The 27,581-nt window shown below is 48.0% G+C and overlaps 1 protein-coding gene across 1 annotated transcript in view; it reads right to left on the bottom strand.

Moving 5' to 3' along the window:
• The window catches only part of OXNAD1 (oxidoreductase NAD binding domain containing 1), a 34,076-nt gene extending 13,946 nt beyond the window's left edge, over positions 1-20,130 (bottom strand). Inside the window, 5 exon segments of the mRNA XM_069568702.1 lie at positions 5,242-5,348; positions 19,148-19,207; positions 19,210-19,330; positions 19,734-19,797; positions 20,113-20,130. Of these exon segments, the coding sequence (XP_069424803.1) occupies positions 5,242-5,348; positions 19,148-19,207; positions 19,210-19,272 (230 nt within the window). The 5' untranslated portion in view covers positions 19,273-19,330; positions 19,734-19,797; positions 20,113-20,130.
• Between the last annotated feature and the right edge of the window lie 7,451 nt (positions 20,131-27,581).

The raw sequence follows: 27,581 nt of genomic DNA, 5'->3' as shown, positions 1-27,581 counted from the left end.
GTGCCCCCGGGTGAGGATGGGGAGTGAATGACAGTCAGGGCAGAGCTTCCTTCTGGGATGGCGAGCATGTGCTGAAAGTTGACTGGCTGATCACCGCACAATTCTACAATATACTGTGAATTCAATTCTGTGAATATACTGGAAATCACTGAACTGTACCTTTTAAATGGTGAATTTTATGATACGTTTATCTTGATAAAAGAGTTTCCTAAATGTGAAAAAGAATCAACAAAAACTCTCTTGCTGGCATTGAATAGGCTGATGCAGCCTCCTAAATTCTGACTGTCTCACGTTGCCTTCTTTGCTTCTAAGCACTCTCCTGGAGTGGAGAACTCTTGTGAGTTTCAAGCCCTCAATAACTGCACGCCACATACTTTTTTTGGGTGAGGGTTCTAGGAAATGCAATAAATCTAGTCACATACCAAGGAAAGAGAAATTTACTACCAACTGAGACCACAGAAAATTCCCATCCCCACGTCCAGGAAACTCATGTATCCATTAGAGCTGATCCTCAGCCTTCGAAGGACTATCCATTAGAGCTGATCCTCAGCCTTCGAAGGACTATCCATTAGAGCTGATCCTCAGCCTTCGAAGGACAGACAGTATAATCAAAAAAAGGCGACAGTCTCATCCCCCGCCCTAGGGAGAAAAAAGCACTTGATATCCTCTCCTGATCTGATCTATAGCCTCAGAAGCTGTTCTCTTCTCAACTCTGGCCTTAGGTACCTGGTCATTTTTTAGTCTTAGAAAACAAGTTCTGGGCAGGAAGTGCTCCAGAAAAGGTCCCCAGGTTATTTCTGCCTGTATTTACTTCCTTCTTTCCCACGAATAATTTCCCTTCCATTTCAGACAAGATACAAATTTTAAAAGACGATAGTTAGCACTTACTAACACCGTTGCTATATGCTTTCAGAGAAGAGGTGAATGGCATTTCCATAGCGTCTGTTTAAAAAAGACTAATCTCTGAGCTAATTTTGCTGCTTTATTTCCTGAACTATAGCACCCTCTGCTGCTTGATGTTGATAGAGACCTTTTTCTCCGGTACCTGAGGGCGAATCCCTCTTCTCTAGGAACTCTGGAAACCCTCCACCTTTAGGGAGAAGGGCCTTCATGAAACGCTGCAGAAGAACGGCATCTGAATAGGCTTGAGAAATATCACAACGCGTATTTAGTGAGACATCTTTCCAAGAAAGAGTGAGTTTTACACACACACACACACTCACGCACACACCGTTAAAAATGCCGTCCTTCACAGCGAGTACATGAAGAGCAGAGGGACAGGGCCCCCGCTGCAGCGAAGCACGCGTGTCCATGGCCGCGGTGCCACAGGCAGCCTCGTCCCACCCAGGGCCCAGCACGCAGCGGGCACACGGGCCGCAGCCGAGGGACCCCGCGTCGCCCTGAGATCCCCACTCTCAGCCGCCCGACTCAGCACAGCCAGCCAGCCCTTCTGCCGGCCATGTACAGGCGCAGAGGCCGGTGCTGGCGGTGAAGACGCAAGTCTGTCTTGGGTCCTGCCCTCACCTCCCTCACGGGAGGAAGGTTAACTCATGGCTCAGCAGGCAAAGAATCTGCCTGAAATAAAGGGGACACAGAAGACCCCTTGGGTCTGACCCAGTCCCTGGGTCAGGGGGATCCCTTGGAGGAGGAAATGGCAACCCACTCCAGTATTCTTGCCCAGAGAATGCCATGAACAGGGGAGCCGGGTACGCCACAGTTCAGAGAGTCGCAGAATCAGACACGACTGACCACTAGCATGAAAGAATCCGCTTGGGAGAGAGAAGGCAGCGTCACCTGAGATGAGTCTGGAAGCGCTCGTGCTTAGCGCAGACACCTGCGTAGCTCCAACATGTGATCCTGATGTTATCGGGGAAATAGAAAGCTACCGCATTTTATTTTTTAAAAAATCTGCTGGGGGGTGGGTGGGACATGCGGAGGGGAGGAGAGGGGAGGAAAAAGAAAGCAGTTAAATCCACCAGGGATGGAGGCATCAGGAAAGACTTCACAGAGGAGTCCTGAAAGGCAGTGCTCATCAGACAGGCTGTGGAGGAGGACACCACCTGCCCAGAGACTCCCAGGAGCGCGGCACCGCCTCCACGTGGGCCTGAGTCGGGGCTGTGGCGGCGCCGCGTTTGCGTTTGCAGTGCAGCTGCCCTGCTGGCAGGCAGCGGAGAGTCCTAGTTCTCTAACCTGGCTCCTCTCACCTCCTTACCCTGAGCACTTTCAAGCGTGAAATCCTGTTATCTCATATGAAGTCAGAGACACAGCTTGCCCCACTCAGAAATGCGGTGCCTGCTCCCCGGTGTGTTCTGCACACAGCCCGGGCGTGCAGCAGGCACCGGCGGCGTGCGCCTGCCCACTCCTCGCAGGCCGGCTGCTCTTCCCACAGCAGCCTCGGTGCACAGGGGGCTGGCAAGGAGCTCAGTCTGTCCCCAGGACCCCACGGACACTCCTCACAGGGGACCTCACCAGCACGCATGCTTTCTGATGGCCTGAGCAAAGCACTGGCTACAACAGACACCCAAAACAAACGCATAAACCCCAGGCACTGTGCCAAATGCCTGCCACACCCTACAACACCGAACTGTTACTCTTTCCTCTTCAAGGACATGGGAACCGAAGCCCCGAGCAAAAAGGAAGCCGCCCACCTTGCAGAGTGGCAGGTGGAAGGCAGGGCGGCAGGTGGAAGGCAGGGCGGCAGGTGGAAGGCAGGGCGGCAGGTGGAAGGCAGGGCGGCAGGTGGAAGGCAGGGCGGCAGGTGGAAGGCAGAGTGGCAGGTGGAAGCCAGGGCGGCAGGTGGGAGGGCAGGGCGGCAGGTGGAAGGCAGGGCGGCAGGTGGGAGGGCAGGGCGCCAGGTGGAAGGCAGGGCGCCAGGTGGGAGGGGAGGGCGGCAGGTGGGAGGCAGGGCGGCAAACTGGGACGCGTGACACAGACCCCGGGACGGACCCGCCCATAGCACCGACACCCTGGGTACGCTGAACCTGGCAGCCCCAGGCACTCACCAGCACCCAGGGGCTCTGAACCTGGCAGCCCCGGGCACTCACGGGCGAGGGGAGACTGTTGGGGCCATGCCCAGCTCCATCCTTCCCCCCTCGGTCAGGGGAGCTCCAATCAAGGTCCAGAGCAGGACTCCCCAGGGAGCTGTGTGCTAAGCCGCGAGCTCCTGGTGGGAGAAGCCGGGAAGGTTCAGCCCTGCTCGTGCGGAAAACTGGTCTGAAGGAGTTCTCCCTTTCTCTCTGGATGGGATGGCGTGAGATCTGAGAGCTGTCTCCCAGTACAGGAACCCCAGCAGCCAACAGCCCTGGAGCACCACCCCTGGTCTAGGCTGGGAGTGTCCACCCGAGGGTCAGGGCCTAAGGCCGCAGAGAGTTCACTCTCGCACTCAGAGGCGGCTCTGTGCCTCCCCTCGGAGCCTGGCACGTGTCGGCAGGGACCACCGGTCCAGAGTCCATGGACGAGGGGTCACGGCTCCAGCAGCTCTCTCTCCGACCACCCCAACCCCGTGAGCGCACGGCAGCCCCCTCCTCTCTCCCCCCGAGTGCCACGTGGGGTGACGGGCGAGCCAACCATCTAAGAGAGCCTGTGAGCAAGCCGCCCCAGCAACAGTGCCGACGGAGCAGTGCCCACCACCTCGGTAACCACCAAGTCACACGGCCAAAGAGCTCACAGCGTCCAGAGCCGTGCGGAGAGGCGGTGTTAAGGCAGCACCTTCTCAGGAAGACGGTCGACGCCAGGGACGAGGGACCGACTCGCCTGGCAGGGAAACACGGGCCAGCTGGAGCAGACCCCGCCCCGCCACCCTCTGTCCGGCATGCACTGAGCCAGCGCCCGCGCGGACGGGGCTACCAGAGCCATCCAGTGACGCGGCAGACGCGGCGCCACCCCGGGGAGTCTTCCACTGAGGCTCAGGGGGAGACCCTATTTCTGTGCATATCACTAGGAGATGATGACGTTTTCTTACTATACTCGCACGCACACCGCGGGAGCAGCAGGATAACCAAGGCACAGCTTTCTCTAATCAGGACACCGGGGTCAGAGTCGGCACCATTCCAAGCGGAAGGCACACAGATAACGGTGTGCACAGGCCACAAACGCCTCCCCGAGGGAAACGTGGAAAGGCAGATCCTTATAAGTGGAGTTTGCACTTTTCAACGCAATAACTGCTAAACTAGTTTTGAAGGGCAAAAACGTTGCCAACCCCCCCTCGAAACAGCCCAAATGCACTTAATATGTATCACTGAACATGTGCAAAGATTGCAGTAAATTGCTTCACAAGCGCAAATTATTGCAATCAGCATCTTGTTTTCTGGTTCTAAATTCAAAGCAAACTATTAACACAAGCCTGCTAACTCTTGCTATTATCACACATCCTCCTCCTAACAAAACCACATTTCCAGATGGACTGCCAAAATTAGTCAAGTGGCTCCTAAGAAAGACGACCAAGATTGACATGCCAGAAACTCATTTAGAAATGAAAGCTGGATTTAAATAAAGGAAACAGACACCCAAACACACCTTTCCTAAGGAAATACGGGTTGCGCTCTTTACTATCCAAATTCCACAGCCACTCAGTGAGGCCCTTCGCAGGAACACTGGGACAGCTGGGCTGCTCCCCCGTCAGCACACTGACCAGCCCTCGGCCATGAGCACGACGCGGGCTGGGTCCAATGCAGGGGGAGGGTCCTGCTAACAAATTCTGCAAAAGCTATTTCAACTCAACCCAGACAAGGCGTGAAGATTGCAGAATTCAGGAGAGAGGGTGGGCACCTCTGCGACAAGACTGGTTGCCATAACCAGTTTCAGACTTCTGCGTTTACTAGGCGTTTGACATAAAGGCTGATTTTTTAGAAATGTATCCACCCCCAGCAACACGTAAGGGAGGCAGAGAAGACGACTGCAGTGCACTCTATCGGCAGCCAGGCCTGCGGAGCAGAACCAGCTGTCAGAGTTGTCGGGTCCGGACTACGACTCACCGCTCTGCCTCCCTCTGGAAACTCAAGGCAGCAACGTTCATCTACGGCTGAGAGGCTCCGGGGCTCAGAACCAAGGTGGGCCCTGAGGCTAGGAAAGGAGTCAGGTTCTCCATGCCAGGAAGAGGCTCAGGCTAAAGGGAGACACCCTAGAATTCCTCTTCCCCGGGAGAAACAGCAGTCACAGAAGTACTTCCGAGAAGGAAAAAGCAGCTCTGGTGTCTGATGGCACCTTGACCACACATGCTAAAAAAACAGAAGAGCCACTTACCACTGGCCGGCCTTAAAAGAAAAGTCTTTATCCGCGATGAGCAGGCGGAGCCTCTTCACCGACGGGGACTCGCTGGCTACTCCACACACCTTGGCTGCCGAAACGACCTGGAACCAAAAGATGATGCTGCCTGAGGTTCCGTTCAGCTCAGCTCAGTTCAGTCACTCAGTCGTGTCCGACTCTTTGCGACCCCATGAATCGCAGCACACCAGGCCTCCCTGTCCATCACCAACTCCCGGAGTTCACTCAGACTCACGTCCATAGGGGTGCTCAACTCGGAAACAAACTGGCTTTCTAGTAACTGCATTATTTTTTTTTTACTCTACAAAGATGTGGTTTTCAAAAATTGTAAAACAAGGTAAAGCATACTTTGCTTCAGAATTCTGCCTACCACCAGATGAACAAACTTCAATTATTTGGGGAGACTTGCTATCATACTCATTGAATTTTATTCTGCGTATAGAAACTCTCTTGAGGGGACTGTTTAACAAGCGCATATTTGCTGAGTGTGCAGCGTGTGCCAGCACCGGGCTGGGCGCTCTGGAAAGAGCCCCCCGCCCCCCCGCCAGCCCCGTGGGCCCTGCCTGCAGCCTGACTGCTCTGGAGCAAGCACGCTAATGAGAGCCATGGTCAGCCGCAAGCCTGTGTTTGTCCTAAGCCTGCCTAAGTCCAAGTCACGCTGATTTCAGAAATGAAAAGCAAACACTTAGAAACTTTGTGTTTAGCAATTTCAAAGAGTAAACTGTGTCTCTGTTGACTCTGACAACAGACAACAAATTGGGTGTGTGCTCCCTGTGTCTCTGTTTCCTTCATTTATCTTTTCCAGTTCATTTTTATTGTATTTTACAAGATATAAACAGTTCACAACCTTCAAACAGCAACGAAAACAGCCTTTTGCTACAGGTCGCCAGAGAAGCACTGTTTTAACTGACGTGTCTGATTTTCAGAAAATCCTAAGAAGGCCTGAGTCAGGCTCTCCTCAGTTCAGTGTCACCCACGCTCCACATTCGCTCCGCGTGGTTCTACTTCCGCCGTTCCTTGTTGCTTCCTCCGCCCAGAGCTGGGACTTCTTCACAACAGCAGAGAGAAGACAGTAAGACTCCCCGCCTCCTACCGCTCTGGGCTCCACTTCTGGCAGCAAATCCCACCAGCAGCAGGCGTTCAAATACAGCCTTTCTGCCTGTGTTACCTTTTCAGCTCCACCAGGGGGCGCCCCTGGGCTCGGTCAAGGTCAGGGGGCCTCCCTTCCTAATGGGAGTTTCAGTTCAGTTGCTCCAACATGTTCGACTCTGCAACCCCATGGACCACAGCACGCCAGCCCTCCCTGTCCATCACCAACTCCCAGAGTCCACCCAAACTCATGTCCGTCGAGTTGGTGATGCCATCCAACCATCTCACCCTGTCGTCCCCTTCTCCTCCCGTCTTCAATCTTTCCCAGCATCGGGGTCTTTTCCAATGAGTCAGTTCTTCGCATCAGGTGGCCAAAGTACTGACTGGAGTTTCAGCTTCAACATCAGTCCTTCCAACGAATGTGACCTCATCCAGCCCCTTTTCTCCAGTAGGACCAAGTCTAGTCAAACGAGCAGTGGGAGACAACTCCTAAAATTCCACAGGAAAGTTCTCCAGATGCTGGTGGTCTCCCCGACCGCAAAGCACCTCTGAAAAGGTGCTGGCTTTCTCGTGCTCCTGTAAAACCCCCGCCACTGAGGACCTTTCTCAGCGTTCTGACCAGCCCTCTCTCCTGTCCCTGAGAGCAAGTCAGGTTGGCTCTGCCCTGCGGAGCCTCTGCCTGCGCCTCTGTGATCCCAGCCCCACTCACCCTGCCTGAAAGGCCGCCTCACTCAGCTCCCACCAGCCTTCCCTCACGTCCAGCCTGTGCCCCAGATCCTCCAACTCATCAGACACGATGCCCGATGCTAGCGGTCCCTCCTCAACAACTCAGCCGACAAGAGGAAGCAGCAGAGGATGGCTGTTTGCAGCCAGGGCCCCACAGCCACAGTGCAGCTGCCGCAGCCTGGCTCCACCATGGGCCAGCCGTGTGAGCCTGGGCACATGTGTGAGCCCGGCCCCTCAGCTCGGTGACAAGAACAGTGTTCGCCCCTCACAGAGCTGGCGGGAGGGGCGCCTCACGCAAAGCCTGTGTGAGCAGCACTGCTGCCCCTGAGGAAGTGCTCAGTAAGCGTCGACTGTAGCTTACTACATTAATGGTAACGAGGCCACCAGTGTGTATCTGCCATTACAGGGCAATCTTATACTCGATCCATGCACCACTGCACAGGTCACACCATCGCTGCCGCCACACAGGGCCTTGAAGGCCGAGCACCCAACGCCAGGCGGCGGTTCTCATGGGCAGCCCGGTGGCCTTGGAACCACAGTCTCCACGTTATTTTGCTTAGAATCAACTTAAAAGCCATACTGTCTTTATTTTGGAAACCCAGCCTTTAACCCAGAATCTACTGACACTCTTCTATCCAACAAAACCGTCCCTGCTCCCCGACACTCTCGGTGCCCACGGCCACCTGGCTGCTGCCCTCCTGTGACCTCCCCCAGGGCTGGGGGGCATCTTCTCCGACAACCACACTCAACGCCCCGCCTCAGTTCTCAGCCTCCCTGATCGCTCTGAATCGGACGCTTCCGACTTCCTCTGCACGTCCCGAGGCCTCCTCCTTGCCTGGCACATGGGACACAGAACTCCCCCGCCCCCCTGCCTCCCTGACCTCATCCCCCTGACCCTTCTCTGCTCCTCCTCCCACTCCTGACCAGGAGCCTCACCCCTGCTCACTCTCCGCCCCCGGGCCAAGGCCCTCAAGCACTCCCAAAGCTACTGTCCCTTCACCCCGACGCGGCTCTCCTTTTCTGCCAACTGCCAGCTCACAGCTGCACTCTCCGTGATGACAGCCAGCACCTGAGGGGCACGCAGCGCAGGAGCACTCCGGGTTCTGAGGCAGACACTTAATGCACATTAATTCACGCAGCTAATACGGACAACCACATTCCACCCCAAGAGACAGGACTATTACCCTCCATTCTGCAGAAGAGCAAACAGAAAGGGTCGGTGATGTGCTCACGAGCACTCGGGCATGGCTGAGCCCAGAGTCATGCCCAGGTCTGCCCAGCCCTTGGCCGCCTGAGAGCTCTGTCCCAAAGGCAAAGTCACCGACACGCACGACTAAACCCACCACGCTCCTTCCTTCCACAACCCTTCTGGAGCCCAGGGCCTGGCCCCAGCGGGGCTGAGGTGGAGAAGGCTGTGCCTCACTCAGGGGCCCTGCCAAAGCAGCCGCCTCCCGCAGCTGGGGCTTCCGTTCTGGGTCCACCCGGGACTCAGCATGTCAAACCCACATTGGGCACAGGCACACACAGCCTGGCTCATCCTGGAGCCCGCTCCATGAGCTCCCCTCAAGCCTTCTCCCCCGGCTCACCCACCACCACCCTGAGCCAGGAATCCCACTCTTCTCGCCTGAACTTCTGTCGTTTCCACCTGTCTATCCCACTTAGCACGTTTTATGTAAATGGAAATATTCATAAACATATCTTTTCCACACACAGACCACAAGCCTCCGGCAGGTAGGAGGGGACAGAACCGATATCTAGATCAACTCCCAACCTTGAGCTCAGGGCTAAATGCACAGTCAAGAGTCAGTAAATATTTGTAGAATGGAGCAAAACTCTAACTCAAAGTGACCTAAAACTGGTTTCTAAAACAAAGGTTAGTAGAAATTCAGGAGCTTTTTATGGTCAAAACAGAAAGAAGAAAGGAGGTGGGAGACCGTTGAAGAAAGCCTGGCCTAGTTCATATTCAAAACACAGGAGAGGGCGGGGAAGACGGGGATCTTTTCAGTGGGACAGGACTCTTCAGTAGGACAGGTTTACAAAAGAGAAACATTTGTTTTCATTATTTTCTTTCAGTATAATAATCTGTGAAAACAGCCAAGAGCTCGATTATTTCACCTGTAACAGTTTAAAGGGCTTCTGTCAGATTCATTAAAATCTAGGTAAGTGCAAGCTTTAAACACATCCTAAAGAGTCACCTGGTGGCAGGGGAGTGACATTCATGTCATGGGCCGGGAGGGGTGGGGGGTGGCGTGGAGGCGCAGAGAACCTGAGCTGAAACACAAGCTTGCTCAGTCAGCAAACGCCAGACCATCTAAAATACCATCAACAACAGTTTGTTTGCCAAAGTCCAAATAAAGAATTCAATGAAGAAGGGAATGAAGTTACGCCTCCTACTGGAAAGGTCCACTTTTCATTTGGATAGCCTTCATGAAAACGTCCCCAGACGCTTTTTGCCTACTTATATTACTATAAAAGGCAACATTCCTGTGGCGATTAGTCTAAATAATCTGGGCAAAAATGCAAACTACCTTGCACAATCCCTGATTTTTAAACACGTCTCCCTCTTAACATTTTATTTTCTCAATACAAATACTGTTCACTATAAACAGATTCCTGGTGACGCAGAGTGAAAAATACTAGCAAAATCTTTTTGAAGGCCATATCACTTTTATTCTAAAAACAATTTCATGTAATTAAGATCTGCAATCATGGCTCTGGTTATGTTATTCTTTCTCTACTTTTAGTGAAAAGGGAAAACGTGATGGAGAAACTATATATTTTAACATTTGTACTTGTTCTCATACTCAATGAACCAGAAGATTCCACAACTGAAACCTCAACCAGCAACGTCCTAAGTTAAAACACATGGCAGGAAATGAAGTTTCCCATAAAAAAAAACTCTTCTACTGCTCAACAAAACAACAAGCCAGCTCTCAGTAGCACACATTTTTCATGCTTTGACGGAGTCAGCACCTACAAGGAAACGCCATCCTACTGACTGAAAGGTTCTGTGGATGGTATTTTGAGGTTCCTGCTGCCACAGAAGTCTCTGCAGGAAACGGGCCTTTCTCTGGGAAACCCGGCTGCCTTCCCCCATCCACGCCCATTCATTCTTTTGCTGGCTTAAAAAGTGAGACCCAGCTAGGCCTGGAGACAACCTGAGACAAAAACAATCGGGGCAGAGAGCGTTCCAGGGCTGAAGGAACATTCAGTCCTTGCCAAGGATAGCGTGTCACCTTACACATAAGGGCTCCAAGACCCAGAGAAATGATTCCAACTGAGGCCGGAGCGACCTGATGAGCAGGAATCTGAGGACAAGAGGCGGGTTTGCGGAAGCTAATCACTGGCGAGCCAAGAGCGCACACTCTGCCACCTGCAGGACCTCGTCAGTGGCTGAGCCGCCAGCACCGCGGCCTGGTGTGAGCACGCACTCGCCCGCTCCTCGCCAAGACTCCGCCACCCACCAGACGGAGTCTGCTCTCTGCCCCGCAAGCCTTCCCTCTCTCTCAGGCAGCACCCTCTTCTCCCTCGGCTCCATGACAACACACGTGCACAGGAGGAGACCGCCAGCAAACGCCCCCCCAGAGAGCTTGCCAGGCGCTGCATGCACAGTAATTGACTCGATTGTCACAACAGCCCCAAGGAGCGAGTGTCACCAACACCCCCACTTTGCACACGAGAAAACTGAGGTCCCAGAGCTGCTAAGCGGCAAAGCTGAGACTTGAACCCAGCCACTTGACTCCTGTGCTCCGCTTCTTTTCAAAACACAACACACAAAACAAGCCTCTCCCTTCAGCGAGCTGTTACCCCACGCCTCTGCTCCCATCCACATAAAAAACTGAAGCACGGTCTACGGTCCTGGCTCCACTTTATTTCCCACTCGACTCCCCGCCACAGCCTGGCAGGCGTTCACACTCGGCGATGCACGGAAGGTGTTCACTCCGGCCGCCTGCCACCCACTGCACGACGCCCGGCGCTGGCCACTCGGCATCCACGTGGCTGCTGCGCCCTCCAGGAAGCGCTCTTCCCGCCGGCTCCACCCACACCTGCTCAACACCCTCCCGCCGCGTTTCCTCCACTGGCCCGACCTCTTCCGTTTGACCGCTAGATGTGGGCGCATCCCCGGCGGAGTCCCGCAGGCCCGCCCCCTCCTCTCCACGAGGCTCACGCTGGTCATCTCCAGCCGCCAACTCCAATCCCACACATTCAACTGCCGACTTCAGTTTCCATTTCAAACAACATAATCCGACACAGAACGCTTTTCTCTCTCAATGTTTCTCTTTTTCACTATGGAAAACTTCAAGCACATACAAAACCAGTAAAAACAGCGTAATGAATCTCCATGTAGATTCAATGGCTGACGTGAGCTGACAAAGCTCATGACTGATCTCACCTCGCCTGTAACTCCATCCACCTTCCACCTCCCACCCCAGGTCATCCCCAAACAGAGCCCCTTATTCCCTCCTCCAAACGTGTTCTGTTTTAACAAGCATGTGCCACCGTCATCATCTTCCCCGATTATCCAAACCCCAAAGCTGGAAGTCTCTGGCTCTCCCGCCCTCCTCTCTCTATGTGTACAGCCCCACCCACCTGTGAATCCCATCAGCCCCACCCCAATCCCCACCACACTGCTCTAAGCCACCATCATCTCTTCCAGGACAGTCATGTCTGACTCTCTGCGACCCCATGGGCTGCAGCCAGCCAGGTTCCTCTGTCCATGGAATTCCCAAGCAATGCTGGAGGGGTTGCCACTTCCTTCTCCAGGAGACGTTCCAGACCCAGGGACTGAACCTGGCTTTCCTGTATGGCAGGCAGATTCCTTACCATCTGAACCATCAAGGAAGCCCCCCAGTAGCCTCCAAGTCGGTGTCAAAGCACAACAAAAGCAAAACAGAACCTCTGCAGGCCAGAAGAGGGTGGCATGATATACAACATTTAAAGTGATGACGGGGAAAACCCACAACCAGGAATACCCAGCCAGACTCTCCTTCAGATCTGACGGAGAAATCAAAAGCTCTACAGATAAGCAAAAGCTGAAAGAATTCAGCACCACCAGACTGGCTTTACAACAAATACTAAAGGAACTTCTCTAAGTGGAAAAGGAAAGGCCACAACTGAAAACAAGAAAATGAGGGAATGGGGAGGCTCACTGGGAAAGACGAACACAGTAAAGGGAGGAAAAGCCCCCACACAAATACGACCTCAAAGCCAGTAATCATGAGGGGAGGAGGGCACAAACACATGGTATTTGAAACGCACATGTAATTACGAGACCAGCAACTTAGAACAATCATATATATACACATACAGACTGCTGTATCAAAACCCGATAACCGCAACTGAAAAATCTATACTAGATACACACACAAAAAAGAAACAGGAATCCAAACACAACATTAAAGATAGTCATCATATCACAGAACAAAAGAGCAGCAAAGAAAAAAAAATCCACAAAAACAGATCAAAAACAATTAACAAAATGGCAACACAGTAAGTCTCCAACATACAAACCTTCAAGTTGTTAACTTTCAAACATGCAACATGCATTCACATGTCCAATCACGTGAGTTCACATCTCTGTAAAAGTTATCTGTAAAAGCTGGATGCCTAGGTTAACTTTGCTGGACTTACAAACTGGACTTATGAATGCACTCCCAGAATGCACCTCATTCACATGTAGGAGACTGACTGTAAGAACATATATAAATGATAATTCTCTTATATGTAAATGAATTAAACGTTTCAACCAAAAGACACAGACTGGCTGAATGGATACAAAAACAAGACCCACATATATGCTGTCTGCAAGAGACCCAATTCAGATCTAGTGACACACACAGACTGGAAGTGCGGGGATGGAAAGAGAGACTCTGTGCAAATGGAGATCAGAAGAGAGCTGGAGTAGCAATGCTCAGATCAGACAAAATGGACTTTAAAATAAAGACTGCTAGAAGAGATAAAGAAGGACACTCTGATCTTTGATCAAAGTGTGTCCACTTTGAAGAAGGACAAAATGATCAAAGAATCAATCCAAGAAGAAGATGTAACAATTGTAAACATGTGTGCCCAGCACACCTCCACATATTAGGCAAATGTTAACAAAAAGTGAGAATTGACAATAACTCCGTAATAGTTACATCAATGAACAGATCGTCCAGACAGAATAAAAGAACACAGACCTTAAATGACACATTAGATCAGATGGACTTCAGTGGTATTTATAGAGCATTCCATCTGAAAGTAGCAAGGTTCAAATGTACATGGAACACTCTCCAGGACAGCTCACATGCAAGGCCACAAAGCAAGCCTCAGTAAATTTAAGAGAACTGAAATCATATAAAGTAATTTTTCCAACCACAACATTATGAGATTAGAAATCAATTACAAGGAAAAAAACTGCAAAAAACATAAACATGTGGAGACTAAACAACAAGCTACTAAACCACCAATGAATCACTGAAGATATCAAAGAGATTAAAAAATACCTAAGAACAAGTGAAATGAAGACACAGCCGTCCAAAACCTGTGGGATGCAGCAAAAGCAGTTCTAAGAGATGAGCTTACAGCACCACAAGCCTAGCTGAGGGGTCAGAGAACTCACAAATAATCTAACCTTACATCTGAAGCAACTAGAGAAAGAGGTCAAACAAAACCCAAAGTCAGTAGAAAGAAAGAAGTCATAAAGATTGATGCAGAAATGAAATAGAGACAAAGAAAATACAAAAATCAATAAAACTAAAAGCTGATTTCCTGAAAAGATAAACAAAATTGATAAACCTTTAGCAAGACTCATCAAGAAAAAAGGGAGAGGACCTAAATCAATAAAATTAGAAATGTAGCAGAAGTTACTACTGACATCACAGAAATACAAAGGACCGTAAGAGACTACTACAAACACACTATATGCCAATAGAATGGACAACCTGGAAGAAATGGACAAGTTCTTAGAAAGGTATAATTTCCCAAAAGTGAGCCAGGAAGAGAGAGAGAATATGAACAAACCAATTACAAGCACTGACACTGAAACTGTGACTTAAAAAGTCCCAACAAAGAAAACTCCAGGACCAGATGGCTTCACAGGCAAATTCTATCAGATACTTAGAGAAGAGCTAACACCAATCCTTCTGAAACTATTCCAAAATAATTGCAAAGGAAGGAATACTTCCAAACTCATTCTATAAGGCCACCATCCCCCTGATGTCAAAACTAAACACAAATACCACAAAAAGAAGAAAATTACAGGCCAACATCCCTGATTGGGATGAAAAAAAATTTTTGCATAGATGCAAAAATTCTCAACAAAATACTAGCAAACTGAATCCAACAATCCATTAAAAGAATCACACACCACGACCAAGTGGGATTCATCCCAAGGATGCAAGAATTTTTTAACACATCATTGACAAGAGGAGTACTAGTACGCCTTTTGTTACCCAAATGTTATTGACCACCATGTTTCAATATTCACTTACATAATAAATCACTGGCTACAAGCATCAACTTCTGCAAAAACCCCTGATCAATGTTTTAATATCCACTAATCAATCAGTGTGACATACCACGTTAATAATTGGAGAATAAAAACCATAGGACCATTTCAATAAGTGCAGAAAAAGCTTTTGATAAAATTAAACATCCATTTATGATAAAAACTCTCCAGAAAGTGGGCTTACAGGGAACCCACCTCAACATAATAAAGGTCACATATGACAAACCCACAACTAACATCATGCTCAACAGCGAAAAGCTGAAAGCACTTCCCTCTAAACTTGGTGACAACACAAGAGGCCCACCCTTGCCACTTCCATTCAACATGCTTGTGGAGGTCCCAGTCACTGCAACCAGAGAGGGAAAAAAAGGGAGGGGGTCCACACTGGAAAAGAAGTAAGACTGTTGCTGTTTGGTGATGACGTTACATGACACATAGAAAACCCTAAAGATGCGAGCAGAGAACTGCCAGAGTTCAGCAGTGAATTAAGTCAGGTTGTAGACACAAAATTAGTACAAGAAATCTGCTGCATTCCTATACACTAACAATCAAAGATCAGAAAGAGAAAGGAAACAACCACAGTCACGATCCCATCAAGAATAAAACCCCGAGGAATAAACCTACCTGAGGAGACAGAGGACTTGTGCTTGGAAAACTATGAGACACGGACGAAAGAAACCAAAGATAGAGACACACCCTGTTCCCAGGCTGGAAAGATCAGTGCTGTCAATGACTATGCTAACCAATACAATCTACAGATTCAGTGCAATCCCTATCAAAGTATCAAAGGCATTTTCCACAGAACTAGAACAAAAAAATGTTTTAATTTGTATGGAAACACAAAAGACGCCGAAGAGCCAAAACAATCTTGAGGAAGTAAAGTATAGCTGGAGAAATCAGACTCATGATTTCAGACTATACTACAAAGTTACAGTCATCAAGAGTAGGGTACTGGCATAAAAACAAACATATAAATCAACAGAACAGGACTGAAAGCCCCCAAATAAACCCATGGACCTATAGTCAATTAATCTATGATGGAGGCAAAAATAGATAATGGAGAAAAGATGGTCTCTTCAGTATAAGTGGTGCTTGAAAAACTGGACAGCTACATGTAAAAAAATTAAATTTAAATGTTCCCTAAGGCCACACACAAAAATAAACTCAAAATGAATCAGAGACTTAAAAGTAAGACTGGACACTATAAAACTCCTAGAGGAAAATATATGCAGGACACCCTTTGACATAAATTATAGCAGTATCTTATTGGATCCATCTCCTAGAGTAATAGGAATAAAAACAAAAATGAACAAATGTGGCCTAATTAAACTTAAAAGCTTTTGCAAAGCAAAGGAAACCATAAACAAAATAAAAAGACAACCTACAGAATGGGAGAAAAAAATTGTAAACAATGAAACCAACAAAGGATTAATCCCCAAAATATACAGACTACACAGCTCAAATCAAAAACCAAACAACCCAATCAAAAACTGGGCAGGAGATCTAAACAGACACTGCTCCAAAGAAGATATACAGATGGTCAACAAACATATGGAAAGATGCTCAACAACGCTCATTATTAGAGAAACACAGATCAAGAACTACCAGGGACTTCTCTGGTGGTCCAATGGGAATCTGCCTTTCAATGCAAAGGACACAGGTTTGATCCCTGGCCATGCAACCCAATGGCTACAGCAGTCAAGACATGGCAGCAACCTAAATGTCCATCAACGGGTGAATGGACAAAGAAGATTTGGTACATATATAAATAATACGTGTGTGTGTGTGTGTGTGTGTGTGTGTGTAATGGAATATTACTCAGCCATAAAAAAGAATGAAAAATGCCATTTAAAGCAACATGGATGGGCTTAGAGATTATCATATGAACTGAAGCCAGAGAGAAAAAAGACAACTAGCATATGGTATCAGTTATATGTGGAATCTAAAAAAATGATACAAATGAACTTATTTACAAAACAGAAAGAGACTCACAGAAATAGAAAATACTCATGGTTACCAAAGGGAGAGGGGCAGGAATAAGTTAGGAGTTAGGGATTAAGATATACATACTACTATATATAAAACAGATAATCAACAAGGACCTACTGTATAGTGCAGGGAACTATACTCAACATTTTGTTAATAACTTACGAGTGAAGAATCTGAGAAGACACACACATATGTAAGTGTAAGTGTGCATGTATATAACTGAATCACTGTGCTGTACACCAGAAACTAATGTAGTACTGTCAATCAATTATACTTTGATAAAAATAAACTTAATTTTTTAAAAAAGAAAGGGAGGGAGGGAGAAGAAGGACTAGTACATTAGAATTAATCAGCTGCACAGAATCAGCTTCTTCTGACCACTGAGAATCTGAGATGAGGAACCTTATCTATCGTTTTCAACACTGCAGCCCCAGGACCTAGCCTGCTGCTGCTGCTGCTGCTAAGTCCCTCCAGTCGTGTCCGACTCTGGGCGACCCCATAGACGGCAGCCCACCAGGCTCCCCCGTCCCTGGGATTCTCCAGGCAAGAACACTGGAGTGGGCTGCCATTTCCTTCTCCAATGCATGAAAGTGAAAAGTGAAAGTGAAGTTGCTTAGTCATGTCTGAGTCTTAGCGACCCCATGGACTGCAGCCCACCACGCTCCTCCATCCATGGGATTTTCCAGGTGAGTACTGGAGTGGGGTGCCTAGCGTCTGGTACATTTCTCAAAGTAAAACATAAGGATCAGTAAGTTTAAAATTCTTCCATTACCAGAATGTCCCAGTAATTGATGAAAGGTCTTGCTCAGAGGCCAGCCCTGTGTAGAGGCCAAGCAGGGAGTGGCTCCTGGGGTGAAAGCTTGGTCTTGCGTGGATACTCCTTGCTGCACTTCGGGACCTCTGCTCTCATCTCCTTGACATCTCTAAGGCTACCCAGACTGCTTACACTGGATCCTTAAGAGGAAAACACGTGCACCCGAGCTCAGAGCTCAGCTCCCTGCGTCAGCAGGACTCGACAGGCCGCGGGTAAGAGGTGTCACTGTCACGGGATGGCCGTTCAGGGGATCCTGCAGAGGGGACCCCGGGAGTACAGAAGGGACGCTCCTGGCGGGTGAGGGCCCCGTTCTGGACGCAGGGTCCCGGGGACCAGGAATCAGACGCGGGGCTTCCCTCTGGCTCCAGGCTCTGGCCCCTGTGCGGAAGAGGCAGGGGCCATGCTACCCTTAGGCTGCCTCCCAGGCTGGAGCTGCCGGGAAATGACACGTGGGGAGTTCTGTGAAGTGCTTTCACCAAACGGCAGCGCCAGCAGATGAGGTAACGAGGACGTGATCTGGCCAGGCCTGAGGAGCCAGTGGTGCCCACGTGCCCGAGTTGAGGGCCTGCTCTACGGCGGGGGGCTGCCCTCTGGGGGTATGGGCGAGGCCCTGGTCACCTCAGACGGCGGAGACCACCTGACACCGCGGAGGTCACGGCTCCCGACACCCCCAGGCTTTACCCAGCCCCCTGCCCCCAGCTTCTGCTCTCCTTCTTCTGTGTGGAGGAGTGGAGAGGAGAGGAGGGGCCGCTGGAAAAAATCCGCCCCAGCTCCCTGCAAGCGATGCCACAGCTGGAATTGCCCCACAAATCTGACTTCCGCGCATTAAAACTCTCAGCTGTTCAATCACACTAACGGAGCTTACACTGACTTTCTGTCGACTTTTCTTCAACTTGGCTCAAAATAACCTCTCACCAGTCTCAACAGTTTTGTCCTGGCAAATTCTGAAATGCTACTCTAATTGAGGGACTGGCAAACTACAATCAAACCACGGGCCAGATCTGGGTGTCCTGGTAAACACCGCCTCACTGGAAAGCAGCCCCAGCGATCTGCACGCAGGCTGCCCAGGGCCATCCTCACACGACAAAGGCGGAGTTCTGCGGCTGTAACCAAGACAGCCCGGCCCTGGAAGCCTGAAACACTCACTGTCGGGCCCTTTAAGGAAGGCTGCCAAACTCAACTCTAATTCTACCTGCCTCAAAATGCCAACAGAAAAAAGGACAGTCCGAGCTGCTACAGAAACTGCTTTTTCTTCAAAACTGGCAAGGTTTCACTTTTCAAAAAAGAATTCTAACAAATATCACATTTACAGAATCAGCACTTTTGTGTGTTGAACAAACCAAAAAAAGTATTTTCAGATTTATCATCAGTGGGAAAAGCATATTTTCCTACACATCCATAAATCTATTATGCTGAACTACTTTTACACAGACTCCTCAAAAACACACAGGCTTAAAGCTGAATTCACAAATATACCACTCTTGGTCCCAAAGCAATTTTCTGCAAGTAGAATAAGCTTGAAAAGTGGAGCCTAAATAATGCTCTCTTATATTAAATTCTATTATTAACACTAAAAATTAAACTGTAACAACAATGCAATTTCTGACCATGTTTCTAGAAGTGGATAATCCTTCTTTATATAAAATACATAGTTTTTTAACCATTAGTTTAAAAATACCTATAAAACTAAGCTAAACACAATCCAAGTATTTGAAAAATCATTCAAAAGAAAAATCAAATATCTAATTATGTTTTTAAAAGAAAATGGGGTTACTCACAGAGGTAAAGGGTGAGGATCCTTTATTTCCCAGCCCGTGACACCCCTTCGGGTTGGTGGGTTAGCCCTTCCATGGTCTGAATATGGAGGGAAAAATCTGCACGTGGGAAGGTAACGAGAGCTCATTCACCTTCCTTTCTCAGATGTTAGTGCTTTCTCCCTTTTGATGAAATAAGAAGTTGTTCTAAAGTAGGGATAAGAACAAGGACTTTGAGACATGGTGCCAAAAAAGAAAGAAAAGGCAAGCTACTCATAAAATTTAGGCTCTAAAGGAAGATCTCTTCCTAAAATAGCACCCTAAACCTTATGCCTGTGAGGCCAGTTCCCTCTGTTGCTACAACACTCCCTTCATCAGAAACAAATCCATCCATTCTGAGTTTAAAGGGAATGACTGGAGTATTTGGCTATCATCTTTTCAAATCAGTTGTCCCAAGCCACATTTGGAGAAGTTCTGGAGAGAAATATAACAAACCTGCCCCACTGTCCCTCAAAGGGATACAAGCTCATCTAAAGCCCTTGTGGTAAGCCGGGCCTAACCGTTTACAGACTGCAAGCTAGGAGAGCCTGCCCTGGCCCGAGATACAAACCTCCTGCCGAACGACATCTGCAGTTCTCTCCAAGTGATCAGGTCTCCTTTCGGATTTCATTACACTTTAACAGAAAGTAAGATTAGGTTATTAAGCATTATCCTCCTAAAAATTCATTACGGTACTAATCACCGTGACTATCCAGTACCTGTGATTGGAAAGGAATGCCATCCAGTACACAATGTAGCTGGCTGTCCAGGATACACCAGAACACTGTGGATCCCAGAGAGCAGTCCTGGAATCTATACACTGACCAAAGCTTACGACCCACTGACAGTAGCACAGTCAGGAAGGATGCTACGCCCTGCCTCCCACCATCCTCAGCAGGTCCGGGCTCTCAGAACACCCGCCGCAAACGACACTGAAGGGGAGCACTCACCTGCTCCATGTGAGGTGGCGCAAAGCGCTGGGCGCTGATCTCAGCGGAGCCGCCTGAGTGAAGATGGCGCCCAGAGGGCCTCGCAGCAGCCTGGGGACCACGCCCACCATGGTGCTTCCTGGGGGACAGCAAACTCAAGGTCACAGCATTCCAAGAATAAGGAGGGGAACATCAGACTGTCTTAGCGGCCAGTGAAGAAGAGTTTGGAGTTTTGTTGCTGATGTTATGCACTGACCTAACAGCAAAACGACCTAACTTCACCCGACAAAACTGCGGCTGCTGTTTAGAGCTGAGTCCTCTGATCCCCACAGTACACGCACGCGTGTCAGTGATATCGGTGCTGGCAAATATCCCTGTCCTCCACAGTTTCCAAAATCTCTGACCGAGCTGGTGGCACTGATCTTACGCTATCACAGAAGAGGAGAGCGGATTCCGTACCTGCCTGGTAACTATAGTAACGAAATTCTGCCCAGAGCAGCACATAAGTCTGCAATGCTCCCTATGAGATAAAGAGAAAAGGCAGACACATTTTCTGAGGTTCACAGCAATGAGAAGAAACAGACTCCAACCCCAGGCAGTAACAGAAATGAGCAATACAACTACCTCAGTAAATGAAAAGAATGACAGAGAAGACTCAAAAAGGCACCTACACAAAGCACCTAATCTACAAGTCCAGTCATACAAAGTACAAAGGCAGGAAGAAACCAATCTGTGGAGTTGGAAATCAAATTAGCAGTCACCCATGGCGAGGTGACCGAGACAAAGCTGTTTCTTAGTCTGAATGTTGATTATATGGGTATTTTCATTTTGAAAAAAATTCCTCAAACACAAGAGGAGTTTCAGAGCAGTCAAAATACTCCAGATGGTACCATAATGATGGATACATGTCATCATACGTTTGTCCACATCCACAGAACACACACCACCAAGAGTGAGCCGTGCTGTTAGACTTGGGATGACTCTCCGAGTCAGTGCAGGTTCACTGGTTACAGGTCGGTGATTAAAGGCCCCACTCTGGCGGGGGCTGTGGACGGTGGGGAGGCTGTGGATGTGGAAGGGAAACTCTCTACTTGCCCTCAATCTTGCTCTGAACCTAAAACTGCTCCCCCAAAAGTTTGTCCTAAAAATTCAACCAAGCAGTCTTCTTAGGATTTATGTACTTCCATTTACATGTCGAATTTCAATAATAAGAAAAAAAAAAAAAAACCAGAAAGATTAACACATCAAATTCTAAAAACTACTGCCTATCAGGAAAACCACTGATCGGGAGTCAGATGATGTGTTTTTTTTTTGCTTCCTATCACTCTGTTTTTTCTCTGCTAATTCTTAAATCTTTCTTTGCTTAAATGGGCTTCCCAGGTGGTGCTAGGTGTAAAGAACCCTTTTGCCAATGCAGGAGACATAAAAGACATGGGTTCGATCGCCGGGCTGGGAAGATCCCCTGGGGAAGGGCATGACAACCCACTCTAGTACTCTTGCCTAGAGAATCCCAAGGACAGAGGCGTCTAACCCTACAGTCCATGGGGTCGCAAAGAGTTGGACATGACTGAAGTGACTTAGCACGTGAGCACACTGCTTAGGATGGCCACTTTTAACAAGTTATATTGCCATATATATCTGTCCTTTCCTATCTTAGTTGGCTTCAGGACAAATGAAAATGTATGTGGACACGATTTCCTGAGCTCTTTGGGAGGTACTATATAAATGAATTGTAACAAATACAATGTTAGAAAATATTCAAGTGAAGTCTACACTCCTCCTCCAAGGGAAGTGTGCCACATTCCTATACCACACTCATTAATTTAGCCCTTCATTTGACAAACATTTATTAAGAGTCCATCATGTGGCAGGCCCTGGGGCCACATGAACAAAACAAAGACCTTCGGGAGCTTGAAGATATTTTAGAAGATACAGACTGGAAATAAAAGTAAACAAATTGAGAGGTGACAATTATCATATGTAATTCGTTCAGTTACAACCAAATCATATTAAAGAGCCACTGCTTTCTAACTAGCCTTCAGATAAAAGAGCTATTTCTTGCCATTGTGGATAAACATGCTACTTGCTATTTTTCTGTCTAGAAAATGAAAGAAGTGAAAGGCCTCTTTCCACCTCACGTAAAACGTAGTTCCTCTCCTCTGAATGTGCTAAACCAAAAATGGTATATTAAAGAAGGCAGAACTTACTTCAGAGGCCCATGAGAGTTTAGGGGCCGTTAAGTGTACAGCTGGCTGGCTGACATGCAATATTCTGGTCCTGGAATCACACTGAGACCTCTGGCACACAGACAGGCTGGAACAGAAACGGCACCATCCACTGAAACTCTCACCAAGTTCCTGCAACGGCAGAGACAACATGTAAGAACAATGTTTGGGAAGCTGTTCAAAAGGCATACCATCTCGGGACTTCCCTGGTGGCACAGCGGATGGGAGTCCACCGGCCAATGCAGGGGCGTGGGTTCAACCTCTGGTCCAGGAAGACTCCGCACGCTTAGGAGCGACTCAGCCCGTGCGACACGACTACTGAAGCCTGTGCTCCTAGAGCCGACGCAATGAGAAGCGCGTGCACGAGCCCCGCTCACCACAACCAGAGAAAGCCCCTGAGCCGCAACCAAGACCCTGCACGGCCAAAGATAAATAGATAATCAAACTTATTTTTAAAAAAAGAAAGGAAATCACTCCTGTCTCTTAGCGGTAAAAGCAAAGGCTCATTGCAGCAGGCAAGCATCACCTCACAGCCAAGCTCCTCTCAGTGGCGCCTCCCCGTGGCGCCCCCTTCCACCCACTCCTCATGGTCTCACTTTTCCTGTCTGTTTCTCTTGCGCTTCTCTCTTTCATCTTTCTTGTTGTTTCACTGCGGAGTCATGTCCGACTCTGTCGTGACCCCGTGTACTACAGCCTGCCAGGCTCCTCTGTCCATGGGACTTCCCAGGCAAGAATACTGGAGTGCGTTGCCAAGCCCTCCTCCAGGGCATCTTCCCGACCCAGGGATCAAACCCAGGTCTCCTGCATTGCAGGTGGATTCTTTACCGCTGAGCCACCAGGGACACCCACTCATCTTTCTTGAACCGTCTGTATCTCCTGCTGCTTAGGGTCTCCACCCCATGAACAACCAGTCCAGGGGCAGGGCTGATAACAGGTACATGTCATCTGGGCCCAAACTCCCCGACAAAATTTAACTGGTGTGCAGGCAAACATGGACACGCTGCCCTGCTCAGTTTTGGACACCTATTGCTGCAACAAGCTGCCCTCAGCTAAGACACATCTTCCAGTGGTCACACTGTTTGGTCTACTGCTCAGCTTGAACTAGAAAACAAAGAAAACTTAATTTTTAAAAGCTGTTTTCTTTAAAATTCTAAAATCTTTGTTTTTTAACAACAGCAATAACCATGACCAAGAGTGCCACCTACTGGTAAATAAAGGGTATTTTATCAAACTGTGTTCAAAGCGCATTCTAAAGCAATAAGGTATTTAAAGAAAAAAACCTATCCATATTTTGAAACACATCCAGTGGCTTTACATAGTCAATGAAAGTGTTAACTAACTACAGAAAATTAACATATACTAAGTAATTTACTACTAGAGCTCATCAATGAATTTGGTAAAGTCCCAAGATGCAAAATTAATACACAGAAATCTGTTGCATTCTGATACACTAACAATGAAAGATCAGAAAGAAAGCAAGAAAAGAGTTGCAATTAACATACATCAAAAAGAATAAAATACTTAGGAATAAACCTACCTTAGGAGATAAAAGACCTACATTCTGAAAACTACAGGAAGCTGATGAAAGAAATCAAAGATGACACAAACAAATGGAAAGATAGACCATGTTCTTGGGTTAGAAGGATCAATACTGTCCAAATGACTGTATTACCCAAGGCAATCTACAGATTCAATGCAATCTCTATCAAGTTACCAATGGAATTTTTCACAGAACTAGAACCAAAAAAAAAAAAAAAAGTTGTAATTTGTATGCAAACACAAAAAACCCTGAAGAGCCAAAACAATCTTGAGAAAGAAATGCAGAGCTGAAGGAATCAGACTCCATGACTTTGGACTATACTACAAAGCTACAATCATCAAAAGAGTAGGGCACTGGCATAAAGACAGACATACAGATCAATGGAACAGGATACAAAGCCCAGAAACAAACCCAGGCACCTATGGTCAATTAATCTACGACAGAGGCAAGAATATACAATGGAGAAAAGACAGTCTCTTCAATAAGTGGTGCTGGGAAAACTGGACAGCTACATGTAAAAGAATGAAATTAGAACACTTCCTCACACCACACAAAAATAAACTCAAAATGAATTAGAGACCTAAATGTGAGACTGGATATTATCAAAATCCTAGAGGAAAACGTAGACAGCACTCTGTTTGACAGAAATCGCAGAAAGATTTTTTAAAATCTGTCTCCTACAGTAATAAAAATAAAAACAAAAATAAACAAATGGGACCTAATTAAACTTAAAAGCTTTTGCAAAGCAAAAGAAACCATAAACCAAATAAAAAGACAATTTACAGAATGGGAGAAAATATTTTGCAAACAATGTGACTGACCCACAAGGGCTTAATCTCCAAAATACACAAACAGCTCTACATAAAAAAAATAACCCAATCAAAAACTGGGCATAAGATTAAACAGACATTTCCCCAAAGACACACAGACAGCAAAAAAGGCACATGAAAAGATGCTCAACATCACTGATTATTAGAGAAATGCAAATCAAAACTACAATGAGGTATAACCTCACACAAGTCAGAATGGCCATCGACAAAAAGTCTACAAATGCTAAACGCTGAAGAGCATGTGCAGAAAAAGGAACCATTCTACACGGCAGGGGGGAATGCAGATCGGCACAGCCTCTATGGAGAAGAGCATGGAGGCTCCCTAAAAAACTAAAAATAGAGCTACCACGTGATCCTTCAATCCCATGGACATGTACCTGGAGAAAATCACAACTGGAAACACACAGGCACTCCAGTGCTCAGTGCAGCACCATCTACAACAGCCAAGACATGGGAGCGACCTAAATGTCCCCTGACGCATGAGACGGGTGAAACCGTGGATAAAGTACGCAAGGGAGCATTACTCAGCCATAGAACAGAATGACAGAGTGCTATCCGCAGCAACACGGACGGACCTAGAGATTAACAGACCAGGTGAAGTCAGACAGAGGAAGACAATCGTATGGTGTCACCTACACATGGATCTAAAATGATACAGATGAGCTTATCGGCAAAGCAGAAACAGACTCACAGACACAGAAGACAGACTTACGGTTACCAAAGAGGAAGGGGGGTATACGTCCGGAGCTCGGGATTGACATATACACACTACTAAATATAAGACAGATAACCAGTGAGGACCTACTGTTAACACAGGGAACCACACGCAATATTACGTGAGAACCTGTAAGGGAAGAGAATCTGATACATGTATGTATGATATAACTGAATCACTGTGGTGTTCACCTGAAGCTAAGGGGCACTGTAAATCAACCATACTTCAGGAAGGGCTTCGCAGGCGGCCTGCCCATGCAGAAGGCACGAGAGATGCAGGTTCGATCCCCTGGGGTAGGAAATGGCACCCCACTCCAGTATTGTTGCCTGGAAAATTCCATGGACAGAGACGCCTGGCAGACTACAATCCAGGAGGTTGCAAAGAGCAGGACACAACTGAGCATGCATGCACTCATACTTCAATTAAAAAAAAAATTAACACAAGGCCACGTTCAAAAAATAGGAAGTGAACAATACGGGACAAAAAGGAAAACACCTATCCATACCCTGAAACGTGTCCAGCGGTTTTATTCATTCAATGTAAACATTAACTACAGAAAATTAACATATATTAAGTAATTTTCAAAACCATACAAAAAAGAACATTCCATCAACGTTTGTATCCTCATTTGGCCCTTACCTCACCAAAAAGTTATTTTATTTCTGAAACAGAGAAAAGTATCATAAATACTGCTGCTGCTGCTGCTAAGTCATGTCAGTCATGTCCGACTCTGTGTGACCCCATAGATGGCAGCCCACCAGGCTCCCTCGTCCCTGGGATTCTCCAGGCAAGAACACTGGAGTGGGCTGCCATTTCCTCCTCCAATGGGTGAAAGTGAAAAGTGAAAGTGAAGTCGCTCAGTCATGTCCGACTCTTCCCGACCCCATGGACTGCAGCCCACCAGGCTCCTCTGTCCATGGGATTCTCCAGGCAAGGGCACTGGAGTGGGCATATAGCCATTTAAGCAGCCCTACAAGCAACAGATTACATTTAAGATTTAAAATGAACTATACTAGTTTCTGTTCAACAAGTACATTCAAATCATTTAACAATTACTGGGGCATCCAGCACTATTTTAGGTTGCGGAGACACAATAAAGAACCAGACACAAGGCCTTTGCCATTACATGAAGCTTTTATCGCAACGTCTACAGCAGCTAATAAACAGATAATTAAAAGACACGGATTACAGTAAGTGTGCAAAGGAAATAAGAGTGATGGAGGCTGGGGAGTACCAGGAAAGGTCTCTCTCAAGAGGAGTCTGAGCAGAGACCTGAACGATGAGGGTAAGTGCAGAGCCAAGGAGCAGAGGTCCCGTCACAGAAACGAGGCTGGTGTGTGAGACGGAGCACAGCCAGCGCGACTGCAGGGCAGAGAGCCGGGCAAGACAGACGAGCCCCAGCACGAGACAGGGCCAGGCCACGGCCGCCCATGGCCAGGGAGCAGGCCTTCTTCCAAAGGCAAAGGGAGGCGACTGGAGGGCTGGAACAAACCAGGGGAGGGGCGTGATTTCACTCATGCTAAAGGGCCACTCCAGCTGCCTTGCAAAGCACCGACTGAAGCAGGAAGTTCAGTTAGAAGGTGCCCGGCTAAGCTCAGACAGAATAAACCCAAGACAGAAACAGATGAACACGGACTAGATTTTGAAGCTAGAGCCCTATCACTTGCTGAGACAGGATGACGTGTGAACAGAAGTGAGAGAAAGAGAAAAAAAAAACCAAGAATGCCTCACAGAGCAGGGAGCGCAGAACTAAACTCAGAGCTGGCCCTTGCCGATTTAGAGCCCCAGGCGCCAGTGAGGAAGCACAGGCTCTCGGCATTCCGAAAGGGGCCCCGAGTGAGACACAAGTCACTGCAGAGTGCCGCAGTCAGAAGCAGCAGAACCGGGCTCAGATCTGACACCCTTCTGGCTTTCAACCTTGGGCCAGTCACCTCTTCCCCTTTTTAAATGGAAATGCCAAGACTACCTCACTGGGTTGCTGAAAGGGGTACATGTCTGGGGAAATACCTGGCACACAGGAGGATCACTAAAAATCAATCCCAATCTAGAGAGGCAGTGGGTTATGTGCCCAAAAAACAACTGCCCAGCCTGACCTACAACAACATTCATAAAACACAGCTGCTATGACGTAGGTATGACCTAGTTCTAAATTCAATCTCACGCTAAGAATTTTGTTCACT

This window comes from Ovis canadensis, chromosome 1 (assembly GCF_042477335.2).
Source record: "Ovis canadensis isolate MfBH-ARS-UI-01 breed Bighorn chromosome 1, ARS-UI_OviCan_v2, whole genome shotgun sequence".
Lineage (NCBI taxonomy): Eukaryota > Metazoa > Chordata > Mammalia > Artiodactyla > Bovidae > Ovis > Ovis canadensis.
The sequence above is the reverse complement of the archived record's forward strand: the minus strand, read 5'-3'. Positions and strand labels throughout refer to the sequence as shown.